The sequence below is a fragment of the Ctenopharyngodon idella genome, chromosome 4 (genome assembly GCF_019924925.1).
Source record: "Ctenopharyngodon idella isolate HZGC_01 chromosome 4, HZGC01, whole genome shotgun sequence".
Taxonomy (NCBI): Eukaryota; Metazoa; Chordata; class Actinopteri; order Cypriniformes; family Xenocyprididae; genus Ctenopharyngodon; species Ctenopharyngodon idella.
In genome coordinates, this window is record NC_067223.1 from 22,377,687 (window position 1) to 22,397,597 (window position 19,911).

At 41.0% G+C, this 19,911-nt stretch overlaps 4 protein-coding genes across 4 annotated transcripts in view; 3 read left to right on the forward strand and 1 right to left on the reverse strand.

The window, feature by feature from the left end:
- Positions 1-19,911, forward strand: part of LOC127511452 (uncharacterized) — a 332,174-nt gene that overhangs the window by 104,770 nt on the left and 207,493 nt on the right. The window contains exon 14 of the mRNA XM_051892264.1: positions 49-219. The gene's annotated coding sequence lies outside the window, so the exon portion shown is untranslated. The remainder of the gene's footprint in view (positions 1-48; positions 220-19,911) is intronic.
- Positions 1-19,911, forward strand: part of LOC127511103 (gastrula zinc finger protein XlCGF57.1-like) — a 125,721-nt gene that overhangs the window by 421 nt on the left and 105,389 nt on the right. The window lies entirely within an intron of this gene.
- Positions 51-12,589, forward strand: LOC127511187 (gastrula zinc finger protein XlCGF57.1-like). Its single transcript, XM_051891877.1, has 2 exons — positions 51-219; positions 10,360-12,589. Exons 1-2 carry the CDS (start codon positions 99-101, stop codon positions 11,451-11,453), a joined length of 1,215 nt encoding a protein of 404 aa, XP_051747837.1. The 5' UTR covers positions 51-98; the 3' UTR covers positions 11,454-12,589.
- Positions 14,952-16,766, reverse strand: LOC127511226 (uncharacterized). Its single transcript, XM_051891996.1, has 4 exons — positions 16,221-16,766; positions 15,992-16,042; positions 15,765-15,896; positions 14,952-15,560 (listed from the first exon to the last, which is right to left on the reverse strand). The coding sequence occupies exons 1-4, from the start codon at positions 16,696-16,698 to the stop codon at positions 15,280-15,282; spliced, it is 942 nt and encodes a 313-aa protein (XP_051747956.1). The 5' UTR covers positions 16,699-16,766; the 3' UTR covers positions 14,952-15,279.

Here is a 19,911-nt window from a genome sequence, read left to right on the forward strand (position 1 = left end):
GTTTGGATTTATTTTTCTTTCTGTTAATTATTCTCATCTTAAACACAGAAAAACTCCTGGTGAAGTGACTGAGATCCATGTGACACACTATTATAAAGATGGTGTTTATTAAAGAGGAGATTGAAGACATAAAGTTGGAGTTTATTAAAGAGGAAAGTGAAGACATGAAGATTGAAGAAACATTCAGTGTGAAACAAGAAGAAACTGAGGAACAAACAGGTTGGTTTCATTCTCAAAGCTGAACTCAGTCATTTGATCCTCATTAAAATATTCAGCTCTACAGAAATTAATGATATTTGTGAAGAATATCCTAATAAATTAAAGTGTTTTTATTTGACATGGAGCGGGTTAGACATGTTGATCACATGACCAGACAAATACTAATGCTGTCTTCAGCCTGAGAAGATCCTGGTTGTTTGGTGTTTGTTATTATGACATATAAATGGAAAAATATTTCAGACAACATTATTTTCTGTAAAATTAAACCCAAAATCAACTTCTGAATTAAAAACAATGAAAACCATTATTCTTTCACTTAATTATGCAACAGTATCTTAGGCTGTTTCCACCTAGTATTAAGATGTGTTTTGGTCGATCGGATCACAAGCGGATGAGGGAGACACATACTGGTGGTTTACACCTGGTGTTTTAATGCGTCTCTTTTTTCCACCTTCAACCACTTCTGTCCTGATTTCTTTGAGGGGAGGGTCTACGGGTGGGTAAATGTAAGGGTTTTTTCAGATCTTTTGAACTAATGAACAAAATAAGCAATTTATATATGAATGGGCCCAGAGATAACGGAAAAACATATGGAGAACAGCAGCTTTCGTTTCTGCCCTGACAGCCACAAATCTGGCTGAACGCTGTGAGTGTGTGTTAGAAATCAGGAATGGTGAAGAGGGCCTAACAAAAACATGGAGACTTAATTTATATTGCTTCCCCATGGTTTGAAATATACTTGCGGTGGTAGCCGGGTGGAAAATCTTCCTATTACCCTTGGCACAAAAATGGTCTACTACATGTGACAAATAATGTGTGATTTTTAACAATATTTTTTATTTTAAAGGGTTAGTTCACCCAAAAATGAAAATGTCATTTATTACTCACCCTCATGTCGTTCTGCACCCGTAAGATCTTTGTTCATCTTTTGAACACAAATTAAGATATTGTTGATTAAATCCGATGGCTCAGGGAGGCCTCTATTGAGAGCAAAGCCTGTCACGGTTCATGGATTCACTTACTCACCCTCGTGTGTTGTTGTGTGTGTGTGTGTGTGTGTGTGTGTGTGTGTTGGGTGTGAGTGAATGATTGTGTGGGCGTCACCCATTATGGTCTGATTGCGATCTGTTGCCAGCCGTGTCTTGTTAGTGGTTGTTATATATTGTGCTTGTCTTTATGTGTCTTTGTCAGTTCGTTGCAGGCTGTTCCCGGTGTCGTGTTCTCTGTGTGTTTCTTCCTGGTTTTTGGATTCTGGACTTTCGTCGTGTGCCCTGTTTTCTGGGTTGGATTATCCTTGTTCTCTGATACCCGCTGTAGCCCTGCGCCACCCAGTGCCTCGCCACTCTGCACGCCACAGCCTCTGCCTCGACTGACCCTTGGAGTGAAGTTATTGTACAGCATTTTCCTGTCAATAAATATTGTTATTCTTGCACTTGGATCCTCTGTCTGTGTTCATTCCGAGACAGAACGAACTGACCACTTATGGATCCAGCAAGGTCGTCGGATCTTCAGGAGTATTTGAGCAGGAGTGCTCAACGGATGGATCATCAGGACGAGCAAGTGGTGGCCACTGCTCGTGCCGTTCAGGCGTTGGTGGCGCAGGTGGCTGAGTTATCTACCCAGGTTCAACATCTTTCATCTCCCACTGCGCCAGCTCCACCGTCTGTTCCCCACCCATCCGCCAACGTCAGCAGTCAACAAGAGCCGCGTATTCCTGCACCAGAGAGGTATGCTGGAGAACCAGATGTTTGTAGAGCCTTTCTAACGAAGTGCTCTATTTATTTCTCTTTGCAACCTAACACGTTTTCTTCTGAGGAATCTAAAGTCGCGTTGGTCATGACGCTTCTGACGGGACGCGCAGCGTTGTGGGGAACAGCGGTGTGGGAGAACAAACATCAGTGCTGCTCCTCATTCCACACCCTGTCGCAGGAGATGAGACGGGTCTTCGACCGTTCGGTGGCGGGACGGGAGGCCGCGCGCAAACTCGCGGATCTGCGGCAGGGAATCCAACCAGTGTCTGATTACGCCATCAAATTCCGCACCCTGGCAGCGGAATGCAAGTGGAACGAGGAGGCGCAGTGGGATATGTTCCTGCATGGGTTGGCCGACCGTGTTCAGCAGGAGATTTACCAGCTGGATCTACCCACCAGTCTCGACGGTCTCATTGAGCTCGCGCTGCGGGTGGACGCTCGCTTGCAAGAACGCGCGGCGCGTAAGAGGCCCGTAGCGCGCTTCGAGGAAATGGAGGAGAGCGGTGCCAGCGGAGTTAACACGGTCGGTCCCCCGTTCGATCCTGAACCCATGCAGGTGGGTAGAGCTCGGCTCTCCCGGGAGGAGAGATTACACCGGAGAGAGATGGGACTGTGTTTGTACTGTGGAGGGGCGGGGCATTTTCTTAGGGAGTGTCCCGTAAAAGGCAGAGCCCGACAGTAGTACCGAGGTTATTGTCGGGTGGTCTTTCCTTGGATAAATCCTCATCTGCGACACTCCTCCCGGTGAGACTACAGTGGGTATCGGGGCATCACACCTGCCAGGCTCTGGTCGACTCGGGGGCGGAGGGCAGCATCATGGACTATGATCTGGTCACGCGTTTGCACATACCCATTCACCCTTTGGAACATGCCATAACTGTCATCGCCCTTAATGGACAGAAGCTACCCACCATCACACACGCCACGGAGCCCTTAACCGTCATCACTTCCGGTAACCACACTGAACAGTTGCCATTTTTTATTTCTAGATCTACTACTCATCCGGTCGTCTTGGGTCATCCGTGGTTGCTCAAACACAAGCCCAGGATCGAGTGGGGTCAGGGGTCCGTGGCAGAATGGAGCAACCAGTGTCATGCGTCTTGTTTGTTGTCTGCCTGTTCTTCTGTGTCTCGTTCTGTGTTACAGGAGTCGTCGGTGAATCTGTCAAACGTGCCAGAGGAGTACCTTGACCTGAAGGAAGTGTTCAGTAAGTCCCGGGCTGCTTCTCTTCCTCCGCATCGTCCCTACGACTGTGCCATAGACTTAGTACCAGGGTCTTCTCCGCCTAAAGGCAAGTTATATTCACTTTCTAATCCGGAAAGGGAGGTCATGGAGAAATACATTTCTGATTCTCTGGCAGCTGGGATCATCCGCCCTTCCTCGTCTCCCGCGGGGGCGGGTTTTTTTTTCGTGGGTAAGAAGGACGGGTCGCTGCGGCCGTGCATTGATTACAGAGGACTGAACAACATCACGGTAAAGAATACTTATCCTTTGCCGTTGATGTCTTCTGCCTTTGAACGGCTGCAGGGCGCGTCTCTTTTCACGAAATTGGACCTGCGCAACGCTTATCATTTGGTTCGCATTAGGGAGGGGGATGAGTGGAAGACGGCATTTAACACCCCTAGAGGGCACTTTGAATACTTGGTTATGCCTTTCGGCCTTTCCAACTCGCCCGCCGTGTTTCAAGCACTCGTTAATGACGTGTTGAGAGACATGATCGATCAGTTCATTTATGTCTACCTGGACGACATATTGATATTTTCTTCTTCTCTCCAGGAACATGTGCAACACGTCAGACGAGTGCTCCAGAGGCTGCTAGAGAATGGGCTTTTTGTCAAGGCGGAGAAGTGCGTTTTTCATGCACAGTCAGTTCCATTTTTAGGGTATATCGTGTCGTCTGAGGGGGTGCGCATGGATCCTGACAAGGTTAAGGCTGTGGTGGATTGGCCAATCCCAGATTCCCGTAAGGCCCTGCAGAGGTTTTTGGGATTCGCCAATTTTTACCGGCGTTTTATTCGCAACTTCAGCCAACTAGCCGCTCCTCTGACCGCCTTAACCTCCACCGCAACGGCGTTCAGGTGGTCTAATACAGCTGAGGCTGCATTTTCCAATCTGAAGAGCCGCTTTGTTTCGGCTCCCATTCTTGTCGCCCCTGATCCTTCACGTCAGTTTGTGGTGGAGGTTGATGCTTCAGAGGTGGGGGTAGGGGCAGTTCTTTCCCAGCGCGCCGCCACGGACGATAAGATGCATCCTTGCGCGTTTTTTTCTCATCGCTTATCCGCCGCCGAACGGAATTACGACATTGGTAACAGGGAGCTGCTGGCGGTCAAATTAGCTTTGGAAGAATGGCGTCACTGGTTGGAGGGGTCGGGGGTACCTTTCATCGTCTGGACCGATCATAAGAATTTAGAATACATCAGATCCGCTAAAAGACTAAACTCTAGGCAGGCTCGGTGGGCTCTGTTTTTCGGTCGTTTCGATTTTTCTCTATCATATCGTCCCGGGTCTAAGAACATCAAGCCCGATGCTTTATCTCGTATTTTTGATCGTTCCGAGCGCCCGTCCACTCCCGAGTGTATTTTACCTGAGAGACTCATTGTCTCTTCACTCACATGGGAGGTCGAGTCGAAGGTCCACACGGCCTTAGAAGGGGTAACGCCTCCGCCCGGGTGCCCACCGAGTCGATTATTTGTACCAGAGAGGTTACGTCCAGACGTTATCCGATGGGGCCATGATTCCAATCTGGCTTGTCATCCAGGGGTTAGTCGTACCATGTTTTTGGTTAAGCAACGATTCTGGTGGCCCTGCATGGCTCGCGATGTTCGCAATTTTGTTTTGGCTTGCTCTGTCTGCGCTCGTGGTAAGATTTCTAATCGTTCCCCAGATGGGCTTCTTCAACCGCTGTCTGTCCCTTCAAGACCCTGGTCCCACATAGCGCTAGATTTCGTAACAGGCCTCCCTCCTTCACAGGGCAATACGGTGATTTTGACCGTAGTGGACCGGTTCTCGAAGGCGGCACATTTCATCCCCTTGCCCAAATTACCCTCTGCCAAGGAGACAGCGGTTACTGTCATTAATCACGTCTTTCGTATTCATGGCCTCCCGGTAGACGTGGTTTCTGACAGGGGATCCCAGTTTACCTCCAGATTCTGGAAGGAGTTTTGCAGATTACTGGGAGCGACTGTTAGTTTGTCATCTGGGTTCCATCCCCAGAGTAACGGGCAAGCTGAGAGAGCCAACCAGGATTTGGGGAGAACGTTGCGATGTCGGGTAGCTCAGAATCCTTCATCCTGGAGTCAGCAGCTTCCTTGGGTGGAGTACGCGCACAACTCGTTACCAGTGTCGGCTACGGGCCTGTCGCCTTTCCAGTGTAGTCTAGGTTACCAGCCACCTATCTTTCCTAGTCTGGAATCCGAAGTCGCGGTCCCCTCCGCTCACGCCTTCGTCCAGAGGTGTCGTCACACGTGGAGAAGAGCCCGAGAGACTCTTATTCAGGTGGGAGCGCGCACCAAGGCCCAGGCCGATCGCCACCGGCTGAAGCCTCCCGTATACGTCGTCGGACAAGAAGTGTGGCTTTCTTCTAGGAACATTCCGCTCCGCTCCGTATGTAATAAGTTGGCACCTAAATTCATTGGCCCGTTTACTGTCACCAAGATTCTTAGTCCGGTGACAGTCCGCCTCAAATTCCCCCCAGCGTACCGTAGAATTCACCCCGTATTCCACGTATCTAAAATCAAACCTGTTTTTCATGCTAACATTAATCCGCCGGTTCCGGTTCCCCCCCCGCCGCGTCTCGTAGATGGGGAACCCGTTTATTCGGTTCGTCGTATTTTGGACGCTAGGCGAAGGGGACGCGGATTCCAGTACTTGGTGGACTGGGAGGGTTACGGTCCGGAGGAGAGGAGTTGGGTTCCTGCCAGGGACATCCTGGATCACTCTCTTATTGATGATTACTATCAACAGGTAGGCTCTCCTGGGAGCGCCAGGAGGCGCTCATAGGAGAGGGGGTACTGTCACGGTTCATGGATTCACTTACTCACCCTCGTGTGTTGTTGTGTGTGTGTGTGTGTGTGTGTGTGTGTGTGTGTTGGGTGTGAGTGAATGATTGTGTGGGCGTCACCCATTATGGTCTGATTGCGATCTGTTGCCAGCCGTGTCTTGTTAGTGGTTGTTATATATTGTGCTTGTCTTTATGTGTCTTTGTCAGTTCGTTGCAGGCTGTTCCCGGTGTCGTGTTCTCTGTGTGTTTCTTCCTGGTTTTTGGATTCTGGACTTTCGTCGTGTGCCCTGTTTTCTGGGTTGGATTATCCTTGTTCTCTGATACCCGCTGTAGCCCTGCGCCACCCAGTGCCTCGCCACTCTGCACGCCACAGCCTCTGCCTCGACTGACCCTTGGAGTGAAGTTATTGTACAGCATTTTCCTGTCAATAAATATTGTTATTCTTGCACTTGGATCCTCTGTCTGTGTTCATTCCGTGACAAAAGCCATTGAAACTCTCAAGATCCATAAAGGTACTAAAAACATATTTGAAACAGTTCATGTGCGTTCATTATTCGTGTAAATTGCGCTATTCATTGATTGAGAATCACTTTGAAGCAGTCTGATGCCGCCATGTGACTCTGCAACATGCAATAGTCTTTCTTTTTTTTAATGAAATCAAAATATGCAAGATCGCTATGTAAATACAAACCGGAAGACAAAAGACAAGGAGCGCAGCACTTATTATCATAATACACTTTAACATACCCGAACATAAATATTTATTGAATAAGATAAGATCGTGAATAATTTTTTACGTCACATTAAGACCCAAACCATTCAAATCAAAGACACAAATTGAGCTCTAAATAAACACTTGTTTTGACTTTCACATCTTCTATCAGGTTCAGTTGTAAATGAAGCATCAGAAGTTCATGAAGCAGAAACACATGTGAGATGGAAGAATCACATTGAATTGAAATTGTAACAGTGATCAGTTTTTGTTAAAATTTGCTGTAAATGTTCAAAAAGTAATTTTGTGTGCCTAAACATTAATCCGCAAAATTGTTGTGACACCAAACCCCCTGATGGAAGAAGGTTGTTGTGTTTACATCTGTGACAATGATCGCACACCAGGATAAAATAACACTTGATTTTCAAAAGTTTGTTAAGGATGCGAGGTTCATGGGCGTAAACACTTTAAAATACGTCTGAGAGTTTTACACGCCGGTCTGTTATTGTAGGGACATTGACTTTACAGTTTCACTCCCCTAAACACGATGCTGAACAAAACAAACCATGATTGGTTGATTTACATGTCAATCATGACTCAAACTTGTGAGAACAGTGCAGATAACTTCAAATGGAGCCCACCAGTGCTTGAAGACTTGCTGGACAATGATGAGATGATTTTATATTATTATTATTTATAACTGTTTGCTGATTTTTAAAGTGTTAGATAAACAGGATGGGAGGCAGTCCTATAAATCTACACAATATACATGGCCAATCAGTTGTTATAATTGTCATATTTGAATTTAGCACATCAAAATACATAATAAATATACAACTTCTAAAAAATTGTAGATGGGGGATGCACTAAGATGGTGAGGTTGTCGATGTAGCACACCTCACCCATGTTTTAGGACAGTATAATATGCAGTTTATTGGTAATATGGTCATACTTTCTGGTTCTAGTAAGAAATCCTGCTGCTGCTGCTGCGTTTGTATGGGAGAGAGAGAGCAGGGATAGTGTGCTTTCCATAGATGATAAAAGGAAATTTATTTGAAAAAACATGGAAATTGTTTGTGATTTTTATATGGTTGCTGCACATATCTAAAGTCAAGACCTGGAGAAATAAAAAATAATGCTGTACATTAGGGGTGTGCAATATTGACAAAATAATGTTTATATCAATATTTTCAAAGATTTTGTTAGTGACAATAACAAGACATTTTGCTGAGTGTGTTTTTGTGCTAGTACCATGACTGGTTTAGGCCTGTTGTGGACAGCAAGACATTCATATTATTCATATTCTATGTGGTGGTCAGTTCACAAGCAGTAACAGAAATTAACATTTCTATTAAAGGGCAATATTTGCCACCCTAAATTGATTTCCAAGGGCATTTTTACCTATATAATTTAAGAACTTAGACTGATGTCAACGCAGGCAGATCAAAAACATTGTTGAATATCAAGTGTCCCCAACTAAGCAAGCCAAAAGGCGACAAGGAACCCAAACTCCATCAGGTGACAAAAATGGAGGAAAAAACCTTGGGAGAAACCAGGCTCAGTCGGGGGCAGGGTTGCCAGGTTTTCACAACAAAACCCAGCCCAATTGCTTCTCAAAACTAGCCCGATCGCATTTCAGGGGGGTCCCACGGTAAAAATCGAGTTCCGGGGGGTAAAATTCGCTTTTTTGGTGGGGCTCCACTGGTAAAATTTGCATTCCAGGGACTAAATATCACGTTATTTTGAGTCGATTCAACCCACGGACATGAAAAACAACCCGCGGCAACAGTGTAAAATTAGCCCAATTCCACGGGAAACTCCCGCCAATTCCCGCGAACTTGGCAACACTGGTCGAGGGGCCAGTTCTCCTCTGGCCAACACGAACAGTGCATGATTATGATTCAGCCAGCGTTACAGGTCATAAGTCCGATTGGGTTCGCAACAGTCAAAATATTTAATCCGGATCCATCTGGTTGAAGAATGGATTCATCACACCAGTATGGAAACTGTTTTGTTGAGGATCTGTGACACTAGCTATGTTTCCATCCACCTATTTTTATGCGCATTTTAGGATATCGCATAAAAAAAAAAAAACCTGGATGGAAACGCCAAGATGCGCATAAATTCTAAAAATGCGCATAAAAAACGTATGCATTTTTGTTCTCTTTGACTCGCTGGATGGAAACGGCTTTATTTAAAATGTTTTATGCAATATTCATAATTTGTGCATAAGTTAAATATGCAACTTTGGATGGAAACATAGCTACTGGCTGTTGTGTCGGTGAGGTCTACACGGGATAGTTTTTGTTCCTTTTCCCACTCTCTACACTCCCACTTTTCCACAGCTTTACACGGCCATTCCGTGAGACTTTTCCAACGGACAATTCATTCAGGAACAAAGCAAGTGACACTCTTTATTGATTCATTAATTAAAGTTTGAGTTGCTCGGAGACTCGGTTCTGCTGTGGTTTAATTTTTTTATTCAATACAACTACATCATAGGATATAAATATAAAACAATAATTAATAATTAAAAATGTCGATGTATCCTGATTTTTGGGGATACATTAATTCAGCTTGCACGTCATTAAAACAATAATTACAGTATTATCATAGACAATACATATCGCACACCTCTACGCTTATAAAAGAATTAAAAGATTAGTTTACCCAAAAATGAAAACCCGTAAGTCCATCTTCAGAACACAAATTAAGATCTTTTTGATCAAATCTGATTGCTCAGTGAGCCATTCTTTGATAACAAGATAATATAATCTGTTTAGATTCAACCTACATGCTACAGTGCATAAATGTTTGGTACCATCGGTACTGTAGAAAAACAAGTACCATCAGGATTTTAAAATGTTAATACCGAATACCGGTTCTCATGACATCCCTATTTTCAAAGACATTTGTCATTATTTTGCTTTGATACACAATCAGATTGTAAAAGCAGGTCATTTGTAACTTCAACAAAGTTTCTATGCAACTATTGGGCTTAAATCCTGATAGAAATTCTTCACAAATACTGATGAAAATTGAACATGGTTCAGAAGACACTAATTTTCTGTCTGTTGGTTATTTTTATATCATTGTTTTGTTTTTCTCTTGTTTTGTTCTGCTGTGTTCTCTCGCTAGCATCTGTGAGTGTTTTGGTTTCATGTTTGGTCGATTAAGGAGTTGTAACTCCAACTGTAAGTGATGTTTGGACCATCGTGTTGGGTCATTCCGAACATATTCTGCCTAATAAATAATTACATAGAATAACTGTGTGATGAGTTTTTGGTATGATGGTTGAGCGGGAAGGTTGCCCTAGTTTCTTTTCTTTTTTTTCTTTTCTTTTTTTTGTGCTTCTTAATCCTTAGAAGATGTAGTAAATGGAAGATCAGTCTACAATTAATCAGATCTCCTGGTTCAAATTGTTTTTGTTTTTTTAATTAAAGGTTTAACCACCAGTTTGACAGTTTTGAGACATGTCCTAAAGCAAGTAAAGTGAGCAATTTTGGGAAGGTTTCTCAGATTACATCAGACAACATTTCTTTCGGTATTTTAGTGTTATAAGATGGTTTTGATGGTTAAGTTGGTTTTGATGCTTTACATGTTTAAATGTTTGGATGTCTGTTTCTTTGTGCTATTGAACTGGGGTTAACTTTTTTCTCTCTCTTTCTTCGCCTTAGACCTGATGGCACTGAAAGAGGAGAGTGAAGTACTGAATGAAATGGAAGAGAAAGATCAATATAACAATCATCATGATTTAATTACTGGAGAAAAACCTTGTAGTTGCTCACAGACTGAAAACACTTCCTCACAAATGATGGCTCAAAAGACAGGGACTATAAGTCATTTTGTCTGTAAACAGTATGGATTCAATCAAAACACAAGCTTTAACAGGCACATGAAAATTCACACTGAGAAGCCTTACACGTGCCCTCAGTGTGGAAAGAGTTTTTATCATAAAGGACACTTTAAGGACCACTTGGTAGTTCACACTAGAGAGAAGCCTTTCACCTGCCAACAGTGTGGAAAAAGTTTCACCCGAAAAGAAAGTCTCAATTACCACATGAGAATTCACACTAAAGAGAGCTTTTTCACCTGCCAAAAGTGTGGAAAAAGTTTCATCCGAAAGGCAAGCTTGAACAGGCACATGGAAATTCACATTGAGAAGTCTTACACATGCCCTCAATGTGGAAAGATGTTTTATCATAAAGGACACTTTGAAGACCACTTGGTAGTTCACACAGGAGAGAAGCCTTTCACCTGCCAACAGTGTGGAAAAGGTTTCAGCCGAAAAGGAACTCTTAATTACCACATGAGAATTCACACTGGAGAGAGGCTTTTCACCTGCCAACAGTGTGGAAAAAGTTTCACTCAAAAAGGAAGTCTTACTTATCACATGGTAGTTCACACTGGAGAGAAGTCTTTCACCTGCCAACAGTGTGGAAAAAGTTTCACCCGAAAAGAAAGTCTTAAGTACCACATGAGAATGCACACTAGAGAGAGCCTTTTCACCTGCCAACAGTGTGGAAAAAGTTTCACCCGAAAAGGAAGGCTTGATTACCACATGAGAATTCACACCGGAGAGAAGCCCTTTACCTGCCAACAGTGTGGAAAGAGTTTCAACCAAAAAGGAAGCTTTAACAGGCACATAAGAATTCACACAAGAGAGAAGCCCTTTACCTGCCAACAGTGTGGAAAAAGTTTCAACCAAAAAGGAAGCTTTAACAGGCACAAAAGAATTCACACAAGAGAGAAGCCGTTTATATGTGGTTAAGGTGGAAAGAGTTTCAAATGTAAAGAAACCCTTGAGTAATACATGAGGATCATGTAATAACTGTAACAGATGTTGTTTGTTAAAACGTACAGTATCTGTATTTAACATGATTTTCAATGCTTGCCTTAAAGACAAACGGAATGTATTGAGTGTGGAATCTGTCTAAAATTGATGCCAGACATCAAATCCTTAACTACGGTGGCCCAGTAGTGCACAACTCAAATAAATTTAACAAGCAAACATAAGTTCACAACACAACAGAAAAAAGCCACAACACAACGAAATCGAGCCACAACACAACGGAAATACTCCCGACCACAAGGGGGCTCTATGAGCTCAATAAAGTTAGTTTTCCTTGCCACTGTTCTGCAGATTTGGCAGTTTTACGAAGATATAAATACCACGATTAGGTTTAACAGTATGTAACCACTGTATATCGACATGAAATAGTAATTCATAATTACCTATGTGCATTATAGCTGAATATTTATACCTGGGAATGATTTGACATGCTACCACAGCGCATGATGAAGGGAACGTCTGCCAATTCGACCAAGTGCTTAAAACATATAATTTGTATTCATTAAAATTACTTTCAACATTTAAAATCAGACATGTTCAACTAACTTTACTGAGCTTGGAGAGCCCCCTGGTGGTTGGGAGCATTTCCGCTGTGTTGTGGCTTTATTTTGTTGTGTTTTGAACTTGTTTGCTTTTTAAATATAGTTGTGTTGTGCACTACTGGGCCACTGTACTTAACAGCTGAAATGCAGCATGACCCCCTCTCATTAGTGTCAGGAAGTCTGTTGATCAGAGTGTTGGACTGTTATTTACTAAGTTAACAAAGTTACATACTTTGATGCATATGCAAATATAGTAGTCATCATTTGAAGTGGATCAAAAGCTTTCATCAAAGTCATCCTAAAACCTTCTTCTTAAGGTTAGGTTAGTTCTTAGGACAACTTTGAACTTTTTTGATCCACTTCAAATGTTGACTACTATAGTATGCAGTGTTACATCTTTGCAGTATATTTTAAAAAGAATGCTTTACATAATCTTACCGTCACCAGAATGTGATTTAGTGTACATAATTCACTTGACAACTGGAAATAAATTGATTACAAACTGGTATTATATATATTTGTATGTATTCTGTTAATCTTTTTTCTTTTACTACCAAGACAAAATACGGTTTAGGGAGCATGAAGAATCATTTTCACACATGAATTGGCACCTCTGAGTCCTGACCTTAACCTCATTAAAAGTCTTTGAGATGTGCTGGAGTAGACTTTACAGAGCACTTTATTGACAATTCTTGTGATTTGGTGAAAGGCTTAGGCTCTAATGGGCTCAGCTGCCATACTAGACAGTTTGACAGTTTGCTTGAGGCATAAAGCCCCCTAGCCTGACAATAACTAAATGGTTCTTAGCTACATACACATTGTAAAAAGCGATACAATTGGAGAAAAAAAAAAAAAAACAATTCTCAACAAATCCTCATTTTGACAGAGTTTCTCAAAGAGGAACAACCCTCTCAAAGTGAGCAAAAATAATAAACTCTTTTCTTAGTGATAATGCGGTCACAGATGTTTGCCGATTTTTTTTTTTTTTTTTTTTTTTTTTTTTTAATCCATCTATGTGCGGCCATTCTTTTTTTCCCAATGTCCATCAGTCTTTTTCTCGCATTGATTATTTTTTATTTGACAATAAGCCCTTACCATTGGTTCAGCATTATACTTATAATGCCATTGTTATTTCATATAATTCTCCTCTTACTTTAGGCCTGAATTTTGAGTGCAGATGCACGCAACGTCCACTCTGGAGGCTGAATGTTCACCTGCTAACTATTGGATTTACTGGATTTTGTCCAGACAATTACTTCCCAAATAGACTTTTTTTTATCCGTGTGAATGCTACCCCAGATATTACACATAGCACCCTTTGGGAAACATTCAAAGCCTATATTAAAGGTCAAATTATATCTTATATACTTAAAGAACGTCTTCTTTTAAAAACTGATTCCGACACTCTCTCTACTGTTACCACTGAGAAGATGTTGATTAAATCGAGGCATATTTATTATGAGTATGTAGAGAAGGCAAACAGACTTTTAGCCTACCAGCTTAAACAATCCTCTGCTTCCCATATCATTCCAGCTATTAAAGTGCACAATACCCTACTGTCAGATCATTATGAAATCAATAATTCATTTTTTGGAATTTTATTGGTCATTGTAGCTGAACAAACCTCTGATTGTGTGGACTTTAATCATTTTTTCAAAGATCTCTCATTACCTTGCATCACTACTGATGCTGTGCAGTTTCTGGACAGCCCCATTTCTTTAAATGAGATTCAGGATGCCATTTCAGCCATGCAAAGTGGCAAGAGCCCTGGGCCAGATGGCCTTCCAGCTGAATTTTTTAAGAAATTTTCTAGACATTATTAAACATGTTAAATATGTACAATGAATCATTTGATCTAGCCTGTCTTCCCCAAACTCTACGAGAAGCCTCAAAGATCCCCATATGTGTAGGTCATATCGCCCAATATCTCTTTTAAATGTTGATGTAAAAATTTTAGCCAAAATTCTTGCTTTGCGATTAGGAACAATACTTCCTAGTATAATTTCTACTGACCAAACTGGCTTCATTAAAAACAGGCTCTCATTCTTTAATGTCAGATGGTTATTCAACATTCCCTATCATCCCATGTCTTCATCTGTACCTGAAGTTTTGATCTCAGCTGATGTGGAAAAGGCATTTGACAGGGTGGAATGGGATTACTTGTTTCACACTCTTCAGATGTTTGGTTTTGGACCAAGTTTTATATCGTGGATCAAGTTATTATGCAAAGCCCCACTTGCTTCTGTTCGTACTAACAATATTTCCTCTGCATATTTTCAGATTAATCGAGGCACAAGACAAGGTTGACCCCTCTCACCTCTTTTTTTTTTTTTGGTTATTGCATGCAGCCCATATACTGATGCCATACTTCAGTGGTTTGCTAGGCATATGCTGTATTGTCTAAATGGAAATGGGACTAGCCTTTGATCTACTGTTACATTAGATACTGGATTGTATAACGTAGAAGTAGAAGATCTTCCCCTTTTGTCCCTTATGGAACCAGGCTTGTTTATTCCTTGTCTGAAGCCTGGTTTGAGACTTGAGACCAATATAAAACTAGCATTTGGTAAGAACTAGGTGCTTGTGACAGAAAAATAAAATTCTTTGTTTATTTTTAATCCTACAGTTTTAGATTTTAGAGACAAAAACTGTAAATTACATGAAAACTAAATGTCATGTCATGAATTACAGTGCAGTGCCATTATTATACCACATATGATATCATGACTTCAAAGCAAGCATTGTTGATCTAACATATTACTGTACTACTGGTTTGTAGGGGAAATATGCAATGAAAATATTAGGAAAAGAAAATTACACAATGTCTCATTCTCTTATTTATTTATGTAGGATGAAGCAATACAGATCACAGATCAGTAACCAGCTACACTTAAAAATATATTATTTAACATTCTAGATTTACTACTTTAACAAAAACATTTTGAGTCACATGTGATATTCATGGGTCCTGTCTGTCTCAGTGCTGAAACTCTTTATACAAACTTACATGTATAGACAGATCAGAACTTATGAATACAGTGTATTACACTGACTTTTATACAGTAATCTATTGCAAATTTCAAACACACATTAGTCCTCATTAATACAGGTTCATATGTTAATGATTCTTCATGTTTTTCATCTTAAATCATACGTTGAAGGTTCAGGTTCAATTATTGGATTCACATTCTGCAAAGCTCCTGTTATCTTAAGGGAAACAGTAGGAAACCACTGAAAGTGTTGTGGTTATTCTGGGTATCAAATAACCTCTTGTCAGACAAAAGTTTCACATAGACAACATCTCCAACCTCCAGGATCAACACAACTCCATTTGAGGAGTTTAACCGTTCCCGAGTCTGATAAGCATCTGCAGCAACCACATGCTTTCCATTCATAAAAATGGAGGCAAATGATGGAGTTGGGCCATGACCATATACAGAGACTCTAAACATGTACGCTCCTTTCAGTGGGGCTGTGAAAATACCTAAATCAAATAACAAGAGATACAGAATCAGCTGTTTCCTGTATGATTACTCAATTACCAAACACACTGTGTAATAATTTTGAAAGATGGCAGATCATTTAACTCTCTTATGCACATTACACAACTGCAGAGAGGTCTGAATGGAGCAGAAGGGTTTTCATTACTATAAACTGAGTTTTATGACTCCATTTCATTGATAATTACCTGTAATTGGGTTGTAGGCGTTCCCTATGTTTGTGAAGACTTTCTTGTAGGTTAGTGTGATTTCAGTGGTAAAAGGACCAATATATCCACTGCCAGATTCCATCAGTCCAGCAGAAAAAGCAATTTCTCTGTCTGTTATTGAAAAACATAAGAAATATTGTGATATATTGCGCTATTACTCTGAAAATGAATACACTGCATTTAACTTCATTCAAGCACACTTTCACCTCTATTTTCCTTTCTCAACTCCACTTGACTCAGAGTAAGATTTGAAATTTCTGTGAATGAATAAAGATTCTGTTAAATTACATTTACACTGATTATTGTAATAGATAACACAATTTTACACAGTATACACTCAACTTTACACTAACATTTACACTATACAATGTATTACATTGGTGTTTTACTTTGAGGATCATTGATAAAAGAGTGAATGTTTTGGTTAGGTACTACCATCATTTTTCTTGTTCATCTCATCCCTCAGTTGTGTCTCTAAAGCTCTGATGTTTTCTTTCTGCTCTGTAACGGTGACGGTCAGTTCTCCGATGTTTTCTTTCTGCTCTGTAACGGTGGCAGTCAGTTCTCTGTTCTTTTCTTTTTGCTCTGTAACGGTGGCGGTCAGTTCTCTGATGTTTTCTTTCTGCTCTGTAACGGTGGCGGTCAGTTCTCTGATGTTTCCTTTCTGCTCTGTAACGGTGGCGGTCAGTTCTCTCAGTGCTGCATGGATGTCAGGGATGCCCAGATTGCAGTATTGTTGGCTGTCAGTTGAAGCTTCAGCTCTCAAAGTGTCTGTTTGAGGTGGATTCTGTCTTCTGTCCTCAGAGCTGATCTGTTGACTGATCTCATTCTCATTGAGTCCTCCATCTACCTGCTGCTGGACGACAAACACAAAGGTTTCCAACAGCAGCAGTATACATACTAAAGCCTTCATTCTTCACTGATGTTTGTTTCCAGCTCTTGCTCTGTCATCCCCACAGCCTCTCATGTTCCTTTTATAGTGTCCTTGTTTACTGTCTTTTGTACTTGATTTATATTGCTTCAGATAAAAAAAAAAGTAGTTCAAGTTAATTGTTAATCATAAGTAGTGGAATGTTCCAGGCTCAGTAGTTGTTAAGTTCTATTCACAAAGTTTCAGGCAAACAACAACCACAGAAAATAATTTTGACTCTTTTTTTTTTTTTTTTTTTTTAAATGTACAGTGGGTACGGAAAGTATTCAGACCCCCTTAAATTTTTCACTCTTTGTTATATTGCAGCCATTTGCTAAAATCATTTAAGTTCATTTTTTTTCCTCATTAATGTACACACAGCACCCCATATTGACAGAAAAACACAGAATTGTTGACATTTTTGCAGATTTATTAAAAAAGAAAAACTGAAATATCACATGGTCCTAAGTATTCAGACCCTTTGCTCAGTATTTAGTAGAAGCACCCTTTTGATCTAATACAGCCATGAGTCTTTTTGGGAAAGATGCAACAAGTTTTTCACACCTGGATTTGGGGATTCTCTGCCATTCCTCCTTGCAGATCCTCTCCAGTTCTGTCAGCTTGGATGGTAAACGTTGGTGGACAGCCATTTTTAGGTCTCTCCAGAGATGCTCAATTGGGTTTAAGTCAGGGCTCTGGCTGGGCCATTCAAGAACAGTCACGGAGTTGTTGTGAAGCCACTCCTTCGTTATTTTAGCTGTGTGCTTAGGGTCATTGTCTTGTTGGAAGGTAAACCTTCGGCCCAGTCTGAGGTCCTGAGCACTCTGGAGAAGGTTTTCGTCCAGGATATCCCTGTACTTGGCCGCATTCATCTTCCCCTCGATTGCAACCAGTCGTCCTGTCCCTGCAGCTGAAAAACACCCCCACAGCATGATGCTGCCACCACCATGCTTCACTGTTGGGACTGTATTGGACAGGTGATGAGCAGTGCCTGGTTTTCTCCACACATACCGCTTAGAATTAAGGCCAAAAAGTTCTATCTTGGTCTCATCAGACCAGAGAATCTTATTTCTCACCATCTTAGCAAACTCCATGCGGGCTTTCATGTGTCTTGCACTGAGGAGAGGCTTCCGTCGGGCCACTCTGCCATAAAGCCCCGACTGGTGGAGGGCTGCAGTGATGGTTGACTTTCTACAACTTTCTCCCATCTCCCGACTGCATCTCTGGAGCTCAGCCACAGTGATCTTTGGGTTCTTCTTTACCTCTCTCACCAAGGTTCTTCTCCCCCGATAGCTCAGTTTGGCCGGACGGCCAGCTCTAGGAAGGGTTCTGGTCGTCCCAAACGTCTTCCATTTAAGGATTATGGAGGCCACTGTGCTCTTAGGAACCTTAAGTGCAGCAGAAATTTTTTTGTAACCTTGGCCAGATCTGTGCTTTGCCACAATTCTGTCTCTGAGCTCTTCAGGCAGTTCCTTTGACCTCATGATTCTCATTTGCTCTGACATGCACTGTGAGCTGTAAGGTCTTATATAGACAGATGTGTGGCTTTCCTAATCAAGTCTAATCAGTATAATCAAACACAGCTGGACTCAAATGAAGGTGTAGAACCATCTCAAGGATGATCAGAAGAAATGGACAGCACCTGAGTTAAATATATGAGTGTCACAGCAAAGGGTCTGAATACTTAGGACCATGTGATATTTCAGTTTTTCTTTTTTAATAAATCTACAAAAATGTCAACAATTCTGTGTTTTTCTGTCAATATGGGGTGCTGTGTGTACATTAATGAGGAAAAAAAATGAACTTAAATGATTTTAGCAAATGGCTGCAATATAACAAAGAGTGAAAAAATTAAGGGGGTCTGAATACTTTCCGTACCCACTGTATATAGATTGTCACACCACTTTCTGTTATCCATGTGCATATCTTACAAAAGTTACGAGGTTTATGTTATGACAAAAAAGGATGAAAAAATATGAACACTGGATGTAAATTTTTACAGACAATATTATTAAGTGACGTTACACATATAATGTTTAGGCCTTGGGGCTATACTATTGAAACAGTGTGTATTTTAATATTTACCGATTTGCCAATTTACTTCCATTCTAAGTGCCTGACTTTTTTTAAGTAAAGAACATGTTGACATTGTAACGAATTACAGGTATTTAATTAATTAGCTCAAATTATGGGTGAAATATATATATAATTAAATCATAACATGTTATGATTAATTATAATATAAATCGACCAAAAAGGGAATTATGCACATATATTGTGAATTAATTACAACGGATTATAATTAACTACATATATGGTTCAGGATTAGTTCTAGTTTAATAGTTATTTTAGAAAGACTGGTCTAGTTCGTCCAGCAAACTATCAGCTTCCTTTATTGACTATTATAAAAGGACATTTAGTTTGCATTTAGTTTATCACGATCGTTTGAAGTCACAAGGGAGAGATTCGTGGATCCATCGACACGGCCATAAAATGTGTCAAGTGAGCTGTTAATGTCCGCCAGGCCGGAGCCAATGTGAGATTTACAAACAAAAGATCAAGAAGGTAACACTTTAACGAAGTTTATAGTTGACTTGCTTATCTGATCCTGCACAGACGCTACAACATTTATTTCTGTGGTGACTGATATCTTTAAATGTAATTATTAACCTGATTTACAACTTTTCACATGGACAAATGACATAGATTTTGGGAAAGTAAATATATTAACTTACAATAATAATGTTTGCATTGACTTGTTTTACAGTATCAAAATGTGAGTTTTGTTTTTATCTTTGTTAATTATTACTTAGCCCCTTGTGAAAAAGAAGTGCACTTTAGTATACTTTTATAAAGCGTACTTATTACGCGAATAATAAGAGGCTGGATCCAAACTGGAGCTGATGTACTCTGTAGTTACCTTAAGATAGGCATCCTGAGATAAAACAGAAAAGCAAATGGAAAATAATTAGCGTAGCTGCTGTTCATAACATTAAGCAAAGATAGTCATGTGCATTTAATCTGAAATAACTGGAGTACAAGGATATGAGATGCATTACGTGAATGCTTGGCTAAAGAGATGCGTCTTTAATCTAGATTTAAACTTGGAGAGCGAGTCTGAGTCCTGAACATTATCAGGAAGGCTATTCCAGAGTTTAGGTGCCAAATGTGAAAACGCTCTCCCTCCTTTAATGGACTTAGATATCCTAGGTACAA